This window comes from Palaemon carinicauda, chromosome 10 (genome assembly GCF_036898095.1).
Source record: "Palaemon carinicauda isolate YSFRI2023 chromosome 10, ASM3689809v2, whole genome shotgun sequence".
NCBI classification, from domain to species: domain Eukaryota; kingdom Metazoa; phylum Arthropoda; class Malacostraca; order Decapoda; family Palaemonidae; genus Palaemon; species Palaemon carinicauda.
Genome location: NC_090734.1, coordinates 134,861,380 through 134,883,101, shown reverse-complemented (window position 1 = coordinate 134,883,101; position 21,722 = coordinate 134,861,380). Strand labels below are relative to the sequence as shown.

General features: G+C 39.3%; 2 protein-coding genes across 2 annotated transcripts in view; one reads left to right on the top strand and one right to left on the bottom strand.

Moving 5' to 3' along the window:
* LOC137648803 (esterase OVCA2) overlaps positions 1–10,492 on the bottom strand; it is a 162,439-nt gene extending 151,947 nt beyond the window's left edge. Inside the window, exon 1 of the mRNA XM_068381957.1 lies at positions 10,294–10,492. The gene's annotated coding sequence lies outside the window, so the exon portion shown is untranslated. The remainder of the gene's footprint in view (positions 1–10,293) is intronic.
* Positions 10,493–14,649: 4,157 nt separating this feature from the next.
* LOC137648495 (spermine oxidase-like) overlaps positions 14,650–21,722 on the top strand; it is a 17,321-nt gene continuing 10,248 nt past the window's right edge. The window contains exons 1-6 of the mRNA XM_068381413.1: positions 14,650–14,818; positions 15,189–15,234; positions 16,234–16,391; positions 18,265–18,381; positions 19,828–19,969; positions 21,489–21,561. Of these exons, the coding sequence (XP_068237514.1) occupies positions 14,749–14,818; positions 15,189–15,234; positions 16,234–16,391; positions 18,265–18,381; positions 19,828–19,969; positions 21,489–21,561 (606 nt within the window). The 5' untranslated portion in view covers positions 14,650–14,748. The remainder of the gene's footprint in view (positions 14,819–15,188; positions 15,235–16,233; positions 16,392–18,264; positions 18,382–19,827; positions 19,970–21,488; positions 21,562–21,722) is intronic.

The window sequence follows — 21,722 nt, the reverse complement described above, 5'->3', positions numbered from 1 at the left end:
ATATAACCCATATCCCTTTAAAAGGAGATTCATCCTTATGAGGCAGGAAGTCCCTATGAACCAAAAATTCCTGTTGGATCAACTTTCCCGGGAATTATCAGATCAACTGGTCCTGCATGGGATAATTGATGATGACTCCACCAACCTCTCTACGGTATGTGCATGGGGAGGTCACAGGTGTTAGGTTAGGCCCCTACCTAAAATAAATGGCATATGGTTACAATTGAAGCTATATCCTTGTATGGGATATGTTGTCCGTAAGTATCAGTGACTATTATAAGAAATAGGTTCGAATACGTTCAATTTATCCACCCCATTGTCTTGGTAGATGGGGGGAGATAATTCTGTAAATAAAGGTTGCTTCGTTATGAAACTTACCGGCATCTGTCGTTCAGTCCAGTTCATAACCGCCACTACTTCACCCCAAGAAAGGGGTAGGAAAGAAGCGATGGCCGATCATTCTACCTTTCATTCTAGGCTCATGTCAAAACTGCCGTCTTAGAAAAGTTGCTTCTCATCCCATGAGGGAGCTAGGGTGGCTTCACAACCTGCTGAACAGGCCCCACATAACCAAAGGTAAAGTTATTCAAGAACTTCCAGCAGGTTGTGGGAAGTAAAGGTTGTCTGGCATCTTCAGACTCCTGCCTTAAGTACTGTACCCTTTCAAATAGAAATATTCTTTAGATACAGACCGAGGTATACCTCGATCATGCAGGGAAAGGAAGAGGTGAAAGGTGGTACCCTTCATCCCCACTGATGGTGTTTGTGGTCAGTTCAGTACAAAACCGAGCAATAATACCAGGAACATAAACCCTTGTATCACCAGCCAAAGCACTCACTCACTCACTCACTTACTCTCTCTTGTAAGAAAAGAAAGATTAGTTGAGCATCCAGTAGAAGAGAAAAAGAAGGGCTGAGCCTTTTATCCCAATCAACAGTGCAGTTCGGTATGGGATAAACCACCGATAACAGGAGTGTAAGCCCCTGTATCGCATACTGAGACACCCTCCCAATCTGGGTTGGTTCTTGGAACCACACTGTCTCTCTCACGCGTAAGCAGGGAGAGATCGGTCGAGTCTTACATGCCTCCCACTGATCGGCTTTCCTGGACTTCTTCTTAGAGGTACCGAAGCATCATCTGAAGAATCTAACTATTACAAAGAATAGGAGTGCACATGCTTCCTTGGATTCATGGAAGTCAATGAAAACAGTCCCACATAGGATGAAGCCATAGTGAACTCCTTAAAATCAGCAGACAACACAAGCAGGTGCCATGCCCTTCAAAACCTCAATGGGAGAAGCAGGTGTCAGGAAGATCAGCTTCTTTGGGTTCAGGTTGTCGCCATTGTACCGCCACGCATAGCAAGGGGATGACTACAAACAGTCATGCCAAATTCAGCAACAAAAAGTGCAAGGATGATGAAATAAAGGCCACATAAACCTGTCACATACCAAAAAAACAATGGCATATCCTTTCACATTTAATTTATCTAAGTCTACCTAAACATAGCATGTCTGTGCACTTATCCATTTACAGTACTGGGAAAAGCAAAAAAAAAAAAATTGTTTTAATAGAATTTGAGAGGCAGTAAGAGTACGAATGTAATGCTTACAGTCGAAGTCAAAAGTGAGCGTCTAGCTGACTAACAGATGCGCATTGCTTCCCAGCCACCTACCAGGACTGTATTTATAACTGTCTTATTAAATTCGTAACAGCCATTCGAGCTTTGCTGAATTCATTCTCCTATTAAAGGATGATGGTTTGTATTTGTGTGGGAACAAAAACTTACAACAGTATGTGAAGTAAATTTAAAGCTTCAATACTTAAAACTTTCTACATAAATTCATTTCTTCACATGTGATCTAATTTCAATAGAATGCCCATACTAACCTTTTCAGAAGTATAATCTCCATGAAAACCATGATCAAATACAATACTGTACTACAAAAAAATTCTTTGTTGAAGGAAATTGTAGGAACAAAATAGGCCTACTGTACTTGCAATATCCTGAAAAAAAAAAAAAGATAAATCATTTAAACACAAAATCATGATACTTTAGGAGTTGGAACTATAAAGATGAGTAATCCATTAGGCTAAGGCCTGTTCAATAAATTTATGTTGGGCTATTAAATTCTTTAAAGTGTTATGAAAGCAGATATGTATGGGATAAATTAAGGGAAATATTAAAATGAAGGTGGTTGCACCTTAAATATCAAATATGGATTAAAAATTATCAAATATGGATTAAAAATTATCAAAAAGTTTGATTAGACACTACCACTGTACTGTGACAAACATATGCTCCTTCAATTGCGCAAAGGCCTACATATGAAAAATACATACAAGTACTGTATAACCTTAACCGTGCTCCATTTGTATTTTAGTTTAGTTTAGTTTGTTGTCTACTTGGTTCTGCTCTCCACAAAAAGCATCCAAACACTACTGTATAGGATATGCTTTTATGTTAACAAGCACATACTGATAAATGATATCCCCTGAGTAACTTTTCGTTTCCATTTTTGAGTTGTCAAAATCTTATTTTCATTAGTAAAATAAATTTTTGAATATACTTACCCGATGATCATATAGCTGTCAGCTCTGCTGCCCGACAGAAAAAACCTACGGGCGGAATACGCCAGCGATCGCTATACAGGTGGGGGTGTACATCAACAGCGCCATCTGTCGAGTAGGTACTCAAGTACTCTATGTCAACACAGAACCAATTTTCTCCTCGGTCCACTGGGTCTCTATTGGGGAGGAAGGGTGGGTCCTTTAATTTATGATCATCGGGTAAGTATATTCAAAAATTTATTTTACTAATGAAAATAACATTTTTCAATATTAAACTTACCCGATGATCATATAGCTGATTCACACCCAGGGAGGTGGGTAGAGACCAGCATATATGTTAACCTTAAGAGCTAAGTATTCCGTATTTCATTTTAGCAGTTATTCAAAATAACAAACATAAAATTAATAAGTACCTGGTAAGGAAGTCGACTTGAACAATTACTCTGCCTTTTTAAGTACGTCTTCCTTACTGAGCCTCGCGATCCTCACAGGATGCTGAGCGACTCCTAGGAGCTGAAGTATGAAGGGCTGCAACCCATACTAAAGGACCTCATCACAACCTCTAATCTAGGCGCTTCTCAAGAAAGAATTTGACCACCCGCCAAATCAACCAGGATGCGAAAGGCTTCTTAGCCTTCCGGACAACCCAAAAAACAACAATAAAAAGCATTTCAAGAGAAAGATTAAAAAAGGTAATGGGATTATGGGAATGTAGTGGCTGAGCCCTCACCCACTACTGCACTCGCTGCTACGAATGGTCCCAGGGTGTAGCAGTTCTCGTAAAGAGACTGGACATCTTTAAGGTAAAATGATGCGAACACTGACTTGCTTCTCCAATAGGTTGCATCCATTACACTCTGCAGAGATCTGTTTTGTTTGAAGGCCACTGAAGTTGCGACAGCTCTAACTTCATGTGTCCTTACCTTCAGCAAAGCATGGTCCTCCTCATTCAGATGGGAATGAGCTTCTCGAATTAAAAGTCTGATATAATAAGAAACTGCATTCTTCGACATTGGTAAAGAAGGTTTCTTAATGGCACACCATAAAGCTTCTGATTGTCCACGTAATGGCTTAGTCCATTTCAAATAGTACTTAAGAGCTCTTACTGGGCATAGTACTCTTTCTTGTTCATTTCCAACCAAACTAGCAAGGCTTGGAATTTCGAACGATTTGGGCCAAGGACGAGAAGGAAGTTCGTTTTTGGCTAAAAAACCAAGCTGTAAGGAACATGTAGCCGTTTCAGATGTAAATCCAATGTTCCTGCTGAAGGCGTGTATCTCACTGACTCTTTTAGCTGTTGCTAAGCAGACGAGGAAAAGAGTTTTCAAAGTGAGATCTTTAAAAGAGGCTGATTGAAGTGGCTCGAACCTTGCTGACATAAGGAATCTTAGTACCATGTCTAAGTTCCAACCTGGTGTGGCCAACTGACGCTCCTTCGTGGTCTCGAAAGACTTAAGGAGGTCCTGTAGATCTTTGTTGTTAGACAGATCTAAGCCTCTGTGACGAAAGACTGCTGCCAACATGCTTCTGTAACCCTTGATCGTGGGAGCTGAAAGGGATCTTTCCTTCCTTAGGTATAACAGGAAGTCAGCTATCTGAGTTACAGAGGTACTGGTTGAGGATACTGATTTGGACTTGCACCAACTTCGGAAGACTTCCCACTTCGACTGGTAGACTTTGAGAGTGGATGTCCTCCTAGCTCTAGCAATCGCTCTGGCTGCCTCCTTCGAAAAGCCTCTAGCTCTCGAGAGTCTTTCGATAGTCTGAAGGCAGTCAGACGAAGAGCGTGGAGGCTTGGGTGTACCTTCTTTACATGCGGCTGACGCAGAAGGTCCACTCTTAGAGGAAGTGTTCTGGGAACGTCTACTAGCCATTGCAGTACCTCGGTGAACCATTCTCTCGCGGGCCAGAGGGGAGCAACCAACGTCAACCGTGTCCCTTCGTGAGAGGCGAACTTCTGCAGTACTCTGTTGACAATCTTGAACGGGGGGAACGCATAAAGGTCTAGATGGGACCAATCCAGAAGAAAGGCATCTATGTGAACTGCTGCTGGGTCCGGAATCGGTGAGCAATAATTTGAGAGCCTCTTGGTCATCGAGGTTGCGAACAGATCTATGGTGGGTTGGCCCCACAATGCCCATAGTTTGTTGCATACATTCTTGTGAAGGGTCCACTCTGTTGGGATGATTTGACCCTTCCGGCTGAGGCGGTCTGCCATGACATTCATGTCGCCTTGAATGAACCTCGTTACAAGGGATATGTTTCGATCTCTTGACCAGGTGAGGAGGTCCCTTGCGATCTCGTACAACTTCATCGAATGAGTCCCTCCTTGCTTGGAGATGTACGCCAGTGCTGTGGTGTTGTCGGAGTTCACCTCCACCACCTTGCCTAGAAGGAGGGACTTGAAGCTTCTCAAGGCCAGATGAACTGCCAGTAGCTCCTTGCAGTTGATGTGTAACTCGCTTTGAACCGCATTCCACGTACCCGAGCATTCCCGACCGTCCAACGTCGCACCCCAGCCCGTGTCCGATGCGTCCGAGAAGAGAAGGTGGTCGGGGGTCTGAACAGCCAGTGGCAGACCCTCCCTGAGGAGAATGTTGTTCTTCCACCAAGTCAGTGACGACTTCATCTTCTCGGAAATAGGAACTGAGACCGCTTCTAGCGTCTTGTCCTTTCTCCAGTGAGCAGCTAAGTGAAATTGAAGGGGGCGAAGGTGGAGTCTCCCTAACGCGATGAACTGGTCCAGTGATGAAAGCGTCCCTATCAGACTCATCCACTGCCTGACTGAACACCGGTCCTTCTTCAGCATGGACTGGATGCATTCTTGGGCTTGACTGATTCTGGGGGCCGACGGAAAAGCCCGAAAAGCTTGACTCTGAATCTCCATTCCTAGGTAAACTATAGTTTGGGATGGGACGAGTTGGGACTTTTCTATATTGACCAGGAGACCCAATTCCTTGGTCAGATCTAGAGTCCACTGTAGATTCTCCAGACAGCGACGACTTGACGCAGCTCTTAAAAGCCAGTCGTCCAAATAGAGGGAGGCTCTGATGTTTGCTAAATGCAGGAATTTGGCAATATTCCTCATCAGTTTGGTAAAAACTAGAGGTGCCGTGCTTAGGCCAAAGCACAGGGCTTGGAACTGGTATACGACCTTCCCGAAGACGAACCTTAGAAAAGGTTGGGAATCTGGGTGGATGGGGACGTGAAAGTACGCGTCCTTTAGGTCTAACGAGACCATCCAGTCTTCCTTCCTGACCGATGCTAGAACCGACTTTGTCGTCTCCATGGTGAACGTCTGCTTTGTGACAAAGACATTCAGAGAACTGACGTCTAGCACCGGTCTCCACCCTCCTGTCTTCTTCGGCACTAAGAAGAGGCGGTTGTAGAAGCCCGGGGATTGATGGTCCCGGACTATGACTACCGCTCCCTTTTGTAGTAAGAGAGACACCTCTTGCTGTAAAGCTAGCCTCTTTTCCTCCTCTCTGTACCTGGGAGAGAGGTTGATGGGAGACGCTGCTAGAGGGGGCTTGCGCAAGAATGGAATCTTGTACCCCTCCCTGAGTAACTTCACAGACTGTACATCTGCGCCCCTGTTCTCCCAGGCCTGCCAGTAGTTCTTGAGCCTGGCTCCCACTGCTGTCTGAAGAAGGTGGCAGTCAGACTCTGCCTCTAGAGGACTTGGAACCCTTCTTCTTGCTCCCACGTTGATTTCCGGCACGAGCACCTCCTCTGCTGGAGGCTCTGCCACGAAAGGGCGGAATGAACCTTGACGCTGGAGTGTCCATCCTAGGTCTAGGTACGGAGGGCAAAGGGGTGGCTTTGCGTGCGGATGACGCCACCAGGTCATGGGTATCTTTCTGGATCAAGGAGGCAGCAATCTCCTTGATCAACTCTTCAGGGAAGAGACACTTGGAGAGTGGAGCAAACATCAGCTCCGACTTTTGACATGGGGTGACTCCAGCTGACAAGAAGGAGCAAAGGTGATCTCGCTTCTTGAGTACCCCAGACACGAAAGAAGCCGCAAGCTCACTAGAACCATCCCTAATGGCTTTGTCCATGCAGGACATGATGAGCATGGAAGTTTCCTTATCAGAAGGGGAGGTCTTCCTGCTCAACGCTCCCAAACACCAGTCCAGGAAGTTAAAGACCTCGAAAGCGCGGAAAACTCCCTTCATAAGATGGTCCATGTCCGAAGGGGTCCAGCAAATCTTGGAGCGTCTCATAGCCAGCCTGCGGGGAGAGTCTACCAGACTTGAGAAGTCGCCCTGGGCAGAGGCAGGAACTCCCAAGCCGAGAACTTCTCCCGTGGCATACCAGACGCTAGATCTGGAAGCAAGCTTGACTGGGGGAAACATGAAGGATGTCTTCCCCATTTGCTTCTTGGACTGCAACCACTCTCCCAGAACTCTTAAAGCTCTCTTGGACGAGCGAGCGAGTACGAGTTTCGTAAAGACAGGAGCTGCTGACTGCATGCCTAAAGCGAACTCAGAGGGAGGCGAGCGTGGTGCTGCAGACACAAACTGGTCTGGATATAAATCCTTAAAGAGAGCAAGCACTTTCCTAAAGTCTAAGGACGGAGGCGTGGTCTTGGGTTCTTCGATGTCCGAGTGTTGGTCGTCAAGATGTGCAGCTTCGTCATCATCAGAGATACCATCGTCTGAATGTTGAGGAGGAAGAGGCAACGGAGTGGGCTGGACGGCTGAGTCCGGCAGCACGGGTGCATGCGTGGCTGCACTGGACCCAACATCATGCCACTGCTGGTCAGTCTGAGAACTGGCAACAACCAAAGCTGAGTGGGTGCGCAAAGAGTCTACTCCCGACTGTGGAAGGATAGCGGAGACCACCGTGGGTTGCGGAGGCTGACGCACCGCGTCAAAACACGGCAGCCTAACTCCACCCTCCTGTTGTTGTGGTAGCTCACGCACGGCAACGGAGTGCTCCGTGCGTCTGTGAGCGTCAGCATGCGTCTGGCAGGGTCGACTGCGCATGGGTGGAGGAGCTCTCACAGCCGGAGTGTGGGAGCAGGCAGCCTCAGCGTCTGCTGGGCGCACAACCGTGGCAGGTTGTAGGCTAACGGGTGCAGCGTCAACCTTCTCCGCAGCCGGAGTGTGGGAGCAGGCAGCCTCAGCGTGAGCTGGGCGCACAACCGTGGCAGGTTGTAGGCTAACGGGAGCAGTGTCAACCTTCTCCGCACGAAACTCCTGCATAACCGCAGCTAACTGAGTCTGCATAGACTGCAGTAAAGACCACTTAGGGTCTACAAAAGCGGCAACAGACGGAGCTACTGTCCGTTGAGACTGAGGGTCTAAAACAGCGGGTGCGGCAACAGACGGAGTTACTGCCTGTTGCGTTACCACTTTGCCTCTCTTGGGAGGTGTGCAGTCGTCGGAGGACTGCAGCGAGTCCGAACTGACCCAGTGGCTACACCTGGGCCGTTGGACTAGCTCGGAAGGGACCTTACGCTTAAGAGGCCGTGAGACCTTGGTCCATCGTTTCTGTCTAGAAACCTCTTCCACAGACGAGGACAAAATGGGCTCACTCGTCTTCTTGTGGGTGGGACGATCTCGGTAAGATACGTCCGAAACCACGGAGGGTACGTCTGTACGCTGATTAAAGCCTGTCGAACCCTTTGGTCGTACGACATTGCTTCTCCCCTGGGCTTGGGAGCTTGCAAGAGGTCCCGGACTGGGAGGACGACAGGCACGAACAGACGCACCCTCATGCGTAACACTGACACTTTTCACTGCACTGACACTCACTTCACTTCCCACTGCACTTTTACCTTTCAACTCTCTGACGTCAGCCATGAGTTGATTGCGGTCATTCGCCAATGACTCGACTCTCTCACCTAGAGTCTGGATGGCACGCATCATATCTGCCATTGAAGGTTGATGAGAGCTAGCAGGGGGGTCGGGTGCAACCACTACAGGGGAAGGAATAGGTTGAGGGGCATGGGGAGAGGAAAAATCAATTGAGCGAGACGAACTCCTCCTGATCCTATCCTTCTCTAGCCTACGTGCATATTTCAGGAATTCTTGAAACCCGAATTCCGAAAGCCCAGCGCATTCCTCACATCGATCTTCCAATTGACAGGCTTTACCCCTACAATTGGAACAAACGGTGTGCGGATCGATAGAGGCCTTCGGAAGACGCCTTGAACAGTCCCTAGCGCTACATTTCCTGTACTTGGGGACTTGAGAAGGGTCAGACATCTTGAATTAGGCAAAGGGGGGAATTCAAAATCTATCCAAGTCGTCAACAAACAATCCAAATCCAAAAAAGAATGCAAGGAAGTATTGAAGATAACTTCTGCACAGCGATAGCTAATAACTAGAGATGAATACTTCACCAAATAACGTGAAAATCAATCCAGAAAACAAGAGCGTATTCAGTAGGTCTTGCCGGTGGCACGACAGAGAGAAAATTGGTTCTGTGTTGACATAGAGTACTTGAGTACCTACTCGACAGATGGCGCTGTTGATGTACACCCCCACCTGTATAGCGATCGCTGGCGTATTCCGCCCGTAGGTTTTTTCTGTCGGGCAGCAGAGCTGACAGCTATATGATCATCGAGTAAGTTTAATATTGAAAAATAAAAAATACAAGGCACTGTAACCACAAGACAATTACCACTATTAGAATTGAATTACTGTATATGTTACCATATCCACAAAGAATAATACTAAAAGTTTTCATTTTCCAACTCTAATTCACTGTTTTACATTTAGACAATTTTAAAATTAGAGCTTAGGAAGAGAAACTGTCTCAATGGCCCCTTTTGAACAATACGGCTCCCAGTTTTACTTATTTGAAAATTAGCGGTACCTTCGCCAAATGGGACCACTCTTCTTCAAAACCCTGTCGTCACAAATATTTGCTCTAACATGGTTTACGTCATTCGCTATTAAGCTTTCTTGTAAGGCTTAGGCCTATGGGAACTTGGCTGGCTGTATAAGAGATAGTGATTATTTTGATATTTTAACTTTCAGATGATCATGAGCTAGTGGCCATTAATGACATTGACTGCAACCTTTTGAATCCAAGTACAAAAAATGGCCAGGCATAAAATATGCCGCATCTACATTTTTAGTAATGAAACTTAGGTTTTAACCATTAATGGATGAACTCGGATATATCAAAAATATCTGTAGAAAAATGAAGAACGAAATTTCAAGAAACAAAACTTATTTCAACAGCCTCCTTAACACTAATATGAATACCATAAAATAAAATTGGCAAAGTATGATATCTTTACCGGCCACGCCACAGTGATCTTAGAAAGTTTGACGGAGTACATTGTAGGTCAGTTGGTATAAGAGAATAAGCACACGGCACCTAGGTTGGGTTAGAAAGAAATATGGGGTTTTGATGTTTCCTGGCGCAGGTGCAAGGATACATAATTACCATTATGTTCAAATTGATATGATTAGGGGGCAAACCTCTATAAAATGCCAAAAACCATTCTCATTGAGGAACAACCTTCGTCAGCTAATACTTTCATGAATAATAAAGCATGGTGGGCTCAACAAAATCATTAGACCTGTCTGGGCATAAAAAGAAAAATCACAGAGCCATTAAGGTAACGGAACCAAAGCTGAAATACCCAAAATAAGTTGAATTACTATAAATGATTAAGTTGGGATTAAGTTTGAATACGAAAAATCTACAAATTTCTTCTATTAGTAGTACACTGTCATGCAAAATAATGTTTTACGTACCTTATAATAGCTCAGAAATGTCCATGAACCTCCAGCATAATTTCGCACTAAGGTATGCAGAGATTACAGCTTATTCTTTCCAATTGAAACATGTAATAATCCAAAACTGACATGTTCCAAAGGCGAAAGGGACTGAATAAAGAGGTATAACATAGGCACTATATATAAAAATAACTAACTAGATTAGAAGAGTCAATGAGCCACAGTCTGAGAACGTATGTTGTTTACAATATTAACCGATTTCGATGACGTCACCAAATCAGCATTTTCTGCCATAAGAAGGGTACACAATTGATAAAAACTACGACCAGGGTAAATTACTGAAGATTTTCTAGTTTTATAAGTGCTTCGATTATGGTTTCCGACATAAGAAGGGTGCAAAACTGATGAAAATTATGACCAGGGTAAATTACTGAAGAATTTCTAGTTTTATAAGTGCTTTGATAATGGTTTCCGATATAAGAAGGGTGCAAAATTGATAAAAACTACGACGAAGGTCAACTACTGAAGAATTTCTTGTTTTCTAAGTATTTCGATAATGTGAAACTCCCAATAAACGAACAATATACGAGGTGAAATCCTGAAGGTCTTGGAATATATACGATAAAATGAATTATGAAAGGTCCCGTAGAGAGTAGGGTTCTCCTGCAATGTAGGACCAGAAAAGCAGTCCTTAGAGTAAAGTAAAAAGGTAGTGAAAATAATCCTTTAGTAGGCTATTGAGTATTTATATGTGTATCTTATCAGTTTTAATGCATTGACTAGTCAATTTTCCAAAGCCAGGCTTGAAATTATTCTTCATGTCTATAAAGTAAATTGCTAGAAGAGTAGTAACATAGGTTGAACCTTGTATACTATCTTCTCATATCAAATAACAGTTTATATTCTTCATTCATTGTCGTAGACAATTTATAAACCTTTTTTTATTCCTACACAAGAGAGAGAGAGAGAGAGAGAGAGAGAGAGAGAGAGAGAGAGAGAGAGAGAGAGAGAGAGAGAGAGAGAGAGAGAGAGAGAGAGAGAGAGAGAGAGAGAGTAAAAGTAAAAGTAACATTTAACCTTAAACATTTGTAATTTTCTCTGTCTAAAATGAGTATTTGGCAAATAAAGAAGGTTGGCATGACTGGCAATTTATTGAAATCAGGTCAGAAGCTGAAAATATAAGTTTGTAAATTTTTAAAAAAGCCAGGTTAAGCTATAAAATTTAATGGGTGTAAAGCAGCACCTAGAAAATCAGGTGTAACCTTTCTTGGTCATAAGATTACCATTAAGCTAAAGGCTACTGCGACCGATGCAAGAATTAAACCACATGTTCTGGGTAAAATTATTAGGAAAAAAGTAGAGTTATTAAAAGGGTTTGATGAAAGGTCATATCTAGTAGAAAATTATTGTAAGTTACAAAGAAGAAACAATAAATTTACGTGAAACTTAAAAAGTTGAGCAAATATTTCCCACAAAAATTAAGGTTCCAATAATTCTAGTTCAACTGAGAGGCATCTGTCAGAATGAAAATTACATTTTTAAGAATGTCTTTATTGAGGGGCCAGTTAAGTCTACTAGAAATAAACTCTCAAGTAAATTCACAGATTTTGAAATGCCATAACAGTGTATTTGCCATATGTAACAATGTGGTGAATAAGTGTAATTTTGTTTATACAGAAAGAACTTCTGTTTATATTCTAAGAAATTTTATGTTTATTTTTGTAATGCAAATGCTGTGATTTTATTATTCTAAAGATATTTAATCAATTACAAACTGATTTTTCATTGTCTTAGGCTCTGAGTAAAGATGGATGTAATAATATTAGTGTACATATATTTTTATACGCAGTGAACGCTACCAATTAGTTCACAATTTCACCAACTGGAAAAAGTGAAATCAAGAAGGAGGAAGTACAGTATGTGATAACACATTTTCGTTAGTTTTATTATTCAGAGCAAGGTCAAACACATTAGACTCGAATATATAAAAAAAACAGACACCCAGCTGTAAATATAAACTGTATTCTGTGATGTAGAAGGGAATGTTAACCACTCCATGTTATATTGCCCACAGTATAGTGATATAATAAGAAAAGCAAGAGAGCTCCAACAACCATATGAATAAGATAGTGTACAATCAGTTGGAAACTTACTTTTCTGAGAAGAAAATATTATAAGAAAAATGTACTACAATAAATGTGGGTGAAGCGAGAAAAACTAGTGAACATATAGAACATACAAAACTAAAAGACACAAGAGGTGCCGATGCAAAGGCGAAACCTCGACATGAACCTAAACTTTGTAAATTGTTATTGTTATTATTGATGCTTTATCGTCTTAATGTGAATCCTACTAAATATAAAAACGACAGCAAAGGTAAAGTAATTGGACTTAATTATATCCTGATATTGTCTAGTTTTATAAATCGGACTCATTACTGTATTTCAAATTATTCGTAAATAATTTCTGTTCTGACTAAAGTTGAATCCAACATAGCTTGACACTGTATACCAGATTTAACCGTATCATTCAGTATATGCATTTTTATCTAAAATAATAATATTTTTGCTCGCTTTTAAAATTTTGGGATTTGAATGGTTAATACCAATGAATATTCAATTTGCTTGTGAACCGACAACATTATTTTTTAGACAACCCTCCAAACCTTATTTTCGATAGGCCCACTTGCACGAAAAAAAAAAAATTGGAACTCACAGAAGATTGGTAGCAAATAAGAGCTTAGCATTAATGGTTTTGTCTTTGATATAGAGCCAGTTTTATGTAATTTTATACGGAATGAACTCAATTATTTATTTTTTTTTATTTAGGAAGCTTACAACGAAAAGCTTCATTAATCTAAAATTCTGACGAGCTGTCCTTATCACCCCATATTTAGGGGTTCTTAAAAAAAATCTTTATATATATATATATATATATATATATATATATATATATATATATATATATATATATATATATATATATATATATATATATATATATATATATGTGTGTGTGTGTGTGTGTGTGTGTATATATATATATATATATATATATATATATATATATATATATATATATATATATATATATATATATATATATATATATATATATATATATGTGTGTGTGTGTGTGTGTATATATATATATATATATATATATATATATATATATATATATATATATATATATATATATATATTTACATACATATATATATATATATATATATATACACACACACACATATATATATATATATATATATATATATATATATATATATATATATATATATATATATATATATATTTATATACAAACCCTGTAATACAAAATCATCATATCCAATTACAATTATTTATGATGGCTGTCGTATAAAGACTCGTGTATCAGTCTCTCAGATAAGGGAAATAATTATACTTGAGCAATGATCTAAACATGATTCCTAACACCTGTAGACTCAGTCAACAATAAACCCGTCAATTTGTATTTAAAGTCATCACCTTGTCACTCACACGACAGTAAAGTTAATTGTTATTTAACAATATAATCTATTGTTTCCTTGTGTTTTCGTTCTTATAAAGCTATTAAGTCTACCGTTACTCTCAGCATTACTCATTTCATGTCTTCTCAAATCTTATATTTTCTTTTAAGTCAAGTTCCTTTTAACGTATGCTCCGTTCTTTCGTTCTCAGTTGTCTAAAAGATTTGTACGCTAAAAGAGCTCTTTGGTCGTGACGTTAAATTAATTATATATTGTATTATCTGTCAAGCTTTTGCTCACCGCCCCCAACCTTAATGTCAATACATCGCCCCCAGGGGGCGGTTCCCTCCATTTTGGGAGCCACTGAGAGATCTTCCGATATAAGTGATTAGTTTTTCTGTTCTATTTTCTCTTTTGATTGGAACACCTCGAAGCAGGCTCACTTTACGACAAATTTCAATATAAATAGTTACATTAATAGCTGTGATTCTAACATAACTTTTATTCTTCAATAACATAGGTTCTTACAATGCACATATATTCAGAATTCCAGTTTGTTAGATCAATAAATTTCCTTCTGCAAATGTTAATGGATATTGGGCAACATTATCGTCTCAAACAATTATTGAAATCTGCAACAGTCCTTGGGAGCCTGGTAAGGCCAGTCATGGGTACCAATGAGACCAGGAAAAACCACCAGGAAAGTGTTTGGTGGTCATAAAATATATGTTCTTATTTTCCAAAAAACGTACTCAAAAATAATTTACCAGATGTATAGATTCGCTCATGCAAGTTAAACACATGTGATACAGTAGCAATTAATCATATTATACCATTTAAAAGACCTGTGGGACTGGAAATTACCAGAACTCGAATATAAAGGTCGAGTTGATGAATACACAAGTCAGTGGAGCCTGGCTTGCTTCACCGCGGTTAGATCAAGTCGTTCCCAAATCTGTCAAGGTCTCTTCGTGAAGTACAAAATGAACCTGGGAAAATTGGCAATATTTTCCTGGCCGTGGATACTCTTGCTTTCTATCCTCGTCGATGTAGGTAAGTGCAAGATTAGCCAAGATGGAAGAAGAGTAGCCTATCTTGTTTATAGGCCTAAGTTTCTCTGTCTCACAAATATTTCAATGTATGATGAATAAGTTGGCTCTATCCTAACATGTTGGTTGTTTTTTCTTCAATACAAGTACATTGATCTTTCCTAAATATTATTGCTCTTTCTTGACAATTTTCTATCGAACAGAAAATCTGTATATTAAAAAACACGAAAGAACAGAGAGTAGGTGAAAGAAGCAAAATTATCTAGGATATTTTACATCTCTGTTTTCCGTATAATCTTAAAATGAGTAGAATAAAAAAAAATACAACTATTTATTCTTCTATATAAAACAAAATTCTTTTTCTTTCCCAACAGAAGGAGCTCACGTATGCGATGGTATTACTGGAACTTACGAGGAATGGTGAGTTGACACCTCGTGCTGTCTTAATTCTTCTTTCCCTCTTTGTGTAGTAACCTAAGTCAAACTAAAGAGCAAAGATAAAAAAAACATGTTTGAGTGGTATGTGTGTGTGTGTGGATATATATAACACATTAATATCAAAATATTTTACTCAGGAGGTTAATATATGGTAAACTGACCTGCCATGATATGGATTTGAATTTTGAATCCACATTTTTCTGGGTTGGAACTTATCAGGATAATGACTTAACCAACCGTCAAGAGAGAATGAGGTGTGTGTGTGTGTGTGTGTGTGTGTGTGTGTGTGTGTGTGTGTGTGTGTGTGTGTGTGTGTGTGAAACCTCTATATAAACTTTGTACGTGATACATAATATGAATGTAGGAATCCAATATAAGGGTTCATTTCCCGTAGATTATTCTTGTAATCATAGAATATTAATAGATACTGCTCAAATGTACTATATTTATTTGCAAATAAAGCACTATATCAAAGTGCACATCAGTACATCCTTTACAATAATTTACAAGAATTTCTCTCTCTCTCTCTCTCTCTCTCTCTCTCTCTCTCTCTCTCTCTCTCTCTCTATCTCTCTCTCTCTCTCTCTCTCTCTCTCTCTACACAAACACAGACACACACACACACTCACACACACACACACTCACACACACACACACACACACACACATATATATATATATATATATATATATATATATATATATATATATATATATATATATGTATATGTATATATATACATATATATAATATATATGTGTGTAAGTATATATGTATGTATATATATATATATATATATATATATATATATATATATATATATATATATATATATATATATATATATATATATATATATATATATATATATCTTTCTAAATCCAACAAAATACAATATAATCAATGACTATAACTTGATTACTTATCCTAACAATATATCATCTTGCATTAGTACTATCTCTCTCGTCGTATCCCTGCAGGTTCAACCAAGCCCTCGGCACCAAGAAGGTGATAGTGGTGGGAGGGGGAATTTCTGGACTCGAAGCCACGAAAACTCTAATTGCAGGAGGAATAAGCAACGTGCTCCTCTTGGAGGCACAAGATTACCTTGGAGGAAGAGTGAAGACCCACAGAGAGGGTGAGTTTGGAGTTTTCTTTTATTGGTAACAAAATCTATATAGGGTTTTTATTAGTAAGGAGATTTTTAAAGGTTTAATGGTCATGAATGACAGAGACAAGAGACAGTAATAATGTCCTAGCAGGACAATGCCCTAGAGAGTAGTAACAAAATCTGTACTTTTTTTTTTTTATTGGTAAGGAGCCATTTAAAGGTTTAGGCAGGGAGCACACTAGCGACTCTGTGGCGCCACAAAGCCACAGCATCGTGTGGTGGGGATGTGGTCTCCCATAGGTTTCCATTGTTTTCAAGTTTTGCCGCGCAAACTAGCGACTTTGGCAAGTGACTGTGGCTCTCTATTGCTCATCCCCGCCACAGGCGTGGTGTGGCTTTGTGGCGCCACAAAGTCACTAGAGTGTGCTCCCGGCCGTAAAGGTAACTCATGAATGGCAGAGGCAAGCGACAGTGACAATGCCATAGAGATTAGTAACAAAAATCTATACAGTGTTTTTTTTATCGGTAAGGAGCCATTTAGTAGGTAGTAGGTTGGCCAGGGCAACAGCCACCCGTTGAGATATTACCGCTAGAGAGTTATTGGGTCCTTTGTCTAGCCAGACAGTACTACATTGGATCCTTCTCTCTGGTTACGGTTCTTTACCTTTTCCTACACACACACCGAATAGTCTGGCCTATTCTTTACAGATTTTCCTCTGTCCTTATGCACCTGACAACACTTAGATTACCAAACAAATCTACTTCACCCAAGGGCTTAAACTATTGCACTGTAATTGTTCAGTGGCTACTTCCCTCTTGGTAAGGGTAGAAGAGACTCTTTAGCTATATGGTAAGCAGCTCCTCTAGGAGAAGGACACTCCAAATTCAAACTATTGTTCTCTAGTCTTGGATAGTGCCATAGCCTCTGTACCATGGTCTTCCACTGTCTTGGGCTACAGTTCTCTTGCTTGAGGGTACACTTGGGCACGCTATTCTGTCTAATTTCTCTTCCTCTTGTTTTGTTAAAGTTTTTATAGGTTACATAGAAAATATTCATTTTAATGTTGTTACTATTCTTAAAATATTTGATTTTTCCTTGTTTCCTTTCCTCACTGAGCTATTTTTCCTATTGGGACCTTTGGGCCTATAGCATCCTGCTTTTCCGACTAGGATTGTAGCTTAACACATAATAGTAATAGTAATAGTAAAGGTTTGAAGGTTGCTCATGAATGGTAGTGGCAAGTGATAGTGATAATGCCATAGCAGGACAATGCTCAAGCCCTCTATCCACCCAGGCTATGGCCAGGAAGGGCCAGGCAATGGCTGCTGATGACTCAGTAGGTAGACCTATAGGCTTCCCCAAATCCTCCATTCTTAGCTTACAAGGATGGTGAGGTTGCAGATACTACAGGAATCTATCGAGCTTGAACGGGTCTTGAACCCCAGTCCAGAAGGTTGCCAGGCAGGTATATATCCAACAGGCCATTATAACTAACCTTAAAAGATAAAACAAAAGACGTCCGTTGATGTTATCCGAGAGATATTTTTGCAAGATTTAGACTCACTTAGACTGCAAAAGCATATTTATTCAATATGTCCTGTTGTTGGGAAGCAAAATTATGAAAAAAAAAACCATTAATAATATATTCTTGTTTCATTAACGTTTTTTTTTCTTTAATTTGAGATATCAATGTTCTTTATTGTTATTATTATTTCTAAAATAGGAGATAGAAATTAAGAAAAACGAGTTGACGTTAGACTATGTTCCTAGACAAGTGAAAATGATATAAAGAGTAACGGTAACTTTAGATAAGAGATAGATTAATTAATCATATTTTACACAATCTTAAAGAACGATTTATCCTGACCTTCACTGATTCATGTCACATTCCAAAAACAGGGTCAATACTGGTGGAAGACGGCGCAGAATGGATTAACGGAGGTAACCAGAATCCACTTTATGGATTGGCCAAGAATATCAGCGGACTGACTCAGCCTCTAGCTGACCAAACTTACGGTAACAAGAATCACTTTTTATCTGTAATTGCTAGAGTGGCCAACATTATTTTGTTACATTTTATTTAGGAATGTTGATTAAAGAGAGTTCCTTAAAGTTATAACGATATGAATAATAATTCAATTTTAATGGAAGAATCAATGTTGATGATTAATATCCAAATAAAGCAATGCAACCGCTTAGGTCTAGGTTTTTCCACACTATCTCGACTATCCATCAATGAAAGGTTTAAAGGTCACTCATGAATGGCAGAGGCAAGGGACAGTGACATTGACCTAGCAATCAGGACAATGTCCAAGAGACAGACCATATATTATATGATCAACGCCCAAGCCTCCTCTCCACCCAAACTAGGAGCAGGGAGAGCTAGGCAGTGGCTGCTGATGACCCAGCAGATAGACCTATAGGATCCCCCAAACACTGCCCCCCAACTTTAGCTCACAAGGATGGTAAGGCTGCAGACACTAATGGCACTAACGAATCTGAGCGGGACTCGAAACCCCGTCTGACAAACACTAGACAGAGACGTTACCAATCAGGCCACAACAACCCCAAAATGCAATATGTGAATAAGGATTGTTCGGTGATCTGACACACTCAATTTACACTTAGAGTTCTCAAGGCTGTTTTTTCTTGTTCCCACATTTGGAAAACATTTTCTTGTAAAATAACGGAGTGGTACTATCAAGAATGGGATTTAAAATTGACTTTACTTTGAAGATTCTCGTTTCTATTCTCTTATAAAACCGCCCAATAGCTTATGGTGATTTTTCTGGTCGTTACTGTTTTAAATATTTTCTACAAAACATCGATGTCTTTCATTAATTTTAGCTTCACAAATAAATGCATTTAGCCTTCCACACGATTTTACTCAGCCATATTTGCAAACCAGAAAAGGCCGGATCATTAAAATCTTAAAATGAATATGAATATTCTCGCCATCTTCAGTTTTTATTCATTCCCAGTGCATTCCGTTATACATAAATTTTCATTGTTTGACAATATAGTTTTCTGACTATAAAAGGCCACTTATTGAGGGAGTGAAGTTGGGTTGTTTAAAGTCAATATAACATTTAAAGGATTGAAGGTCGATATGACTAGCAGAGGCAAGGGACAGTATTATTACCCTATCGAGCAGGACAATGTCCTAGAGACTGCCCACAGACCAACGAAACAACTGACCATATATACATATGATCAGCGCCCAAGGCCCCTCTCCACTCAAGTTAGGACCGAGGGCCAGGCAATGGCTGCTGATGACTCAGCAGATAGACTTATAGGATCCCCCAAACCCCCCATCCTTAGCTCACAAGGACGGTGAGTTTGAGCGGGACTCGAACCCCAGTCTGCCGTTTACCAGTCAGGGACGTTACCGCATCGGCCACAACAATAATAATATAGATCAGATGGCTTTGAAATACTTTTTTTTATTATTGTTATTTACAGTTTGGGCCATAAGAACTCAAGACGGAGATAGGGGAGACGCCCTTGGCTACATGGCTGCATCGAACGTTATGCAAATATGTGAGGAAGACCAAGTTCTTGCGAACTACCAAGACGTCGGATACGGAAATTGTTACATTGATAAGTAAGGCACTGACTCGTAGAAAGTTTCTGTATATTTTACTTTTCCATTATTTCAAAAATTTTTGAAAACATTAATGAACACATGAATTTCACGATTACTTATCTTTAACGGTTGGCAATTTATATTATTATAATTATTATTATTATTATTATTATTATTATTATTATTATTATTATTATTATTATTATTATTATAATCAATAATAATTATAATAATTATAATAATTATAATAATAATAATTATAATAATAATAATTATATTAATAATAATAATAATTATAATTATAATTATAATCACAATAATATAATAATATAATAACATAATAATATAATAATATAATAATATAATAAAAGTACTGGTATCACCTACGCCAACGAAGTTGGAAGGAGGTTACGTTTTCACCCCCTGTTTGTGTGTTTGTTTGTTTGTGAACAGGTTCCTGGCCACTATTTTAATCGTAGAGTAATGAAACTTGCAGGGATTAACTGTTATTTAAAAAGCTGGAAGGTTTAAATTTTTGAAGGACAAGGTCAAAGGTCAAGGTCACGGTCCAGCAAAATGTCCTATTCATGTAATCAGCCATATGTTTGGACATCATTGTCACAGAGACTTCAAACTTTGTTCATATTTACGTGTATGAAAATCCACGCCAATTAATACATGTTAAGGTCAAAGGTCAAGGTCGAGAAATAACTGCCGCAGCGGAGGTCTGTGCTCTACTGAGTGCCCCTCTAGTTATTATTATTATTATTGTTATTATTATTATTATTATTATTATTATTATTATTATTATTATTATTATTATTATTATTGGGCTGGTTAATCTCCTCCCTTTAAATAAGGGAGAAGGACACTCCAAAATCAAACCATTGTTTTCTTGTCTTAGGCAGTGCCATAGCCTCTGTACCATAGTCTTCCACTGTCTTGGGTTAGAGTTCTCTTGCTTGAGGGTACACTCAGGCACGCTTTTCTACCTAATTTCTCTTCCTGTTGTTTTGTTAAAGTTTTTTATAATTTATATAGGAAATATTTATTTTAATGTTGTTACAGTTCTTAAAATATTTTATTTTAATTGTTAATTACCTCTCTTATTTCCTTGTTTCCTTTCCTCACTGGGCTATTTTCCCTGTTGGAACCCCTGGGCTTATAGCATCCTATTTTTCTAACTAGAGTTGTAGCTTAGCAACTAATAATAATAATAATAATAATAATAATAATAATAATAATAATAATGTATTTTATTTTAATTGTTAATTACTTTTCTTATTTCCCTGTTTCCTTTCCTCACTGGGCTATTTTCCCTGTTGGAGCCCCTGCTTGGGCTTATAGCATCCTGTTTTTCCAACTAGGGCTGTAGCTTATCAACTAATAATAATAATAATAATAATAATAATAATAATAATAATAATAATAATAATAATTTCTCCTCATGAAGGTCTTTGTACTCACAGTGCTCTATATGCCAATGTAATAATTGTATTAATATTTTTATTACCAATGCATTTTTCTACTTCAATAGATTCCCCTTAGTCTACAAAAACTTCTCCGGTCTGCCAGCTGAAGAAAGCGCTTGGTTTCACTACTTACATATGGTAAGATTATAAAGAAAATATGTATCTCACTTTTTAAGACTAATTACTATAGGTATCACTTGCTAAAATTGGTCAGTTATGTATCCAAAATCAAACCATTGTTCTCTAGTCTCGGGTAGTGCCGTAGCCTCTGTACCATGGTCTTCCACTGTCTTGGGTTA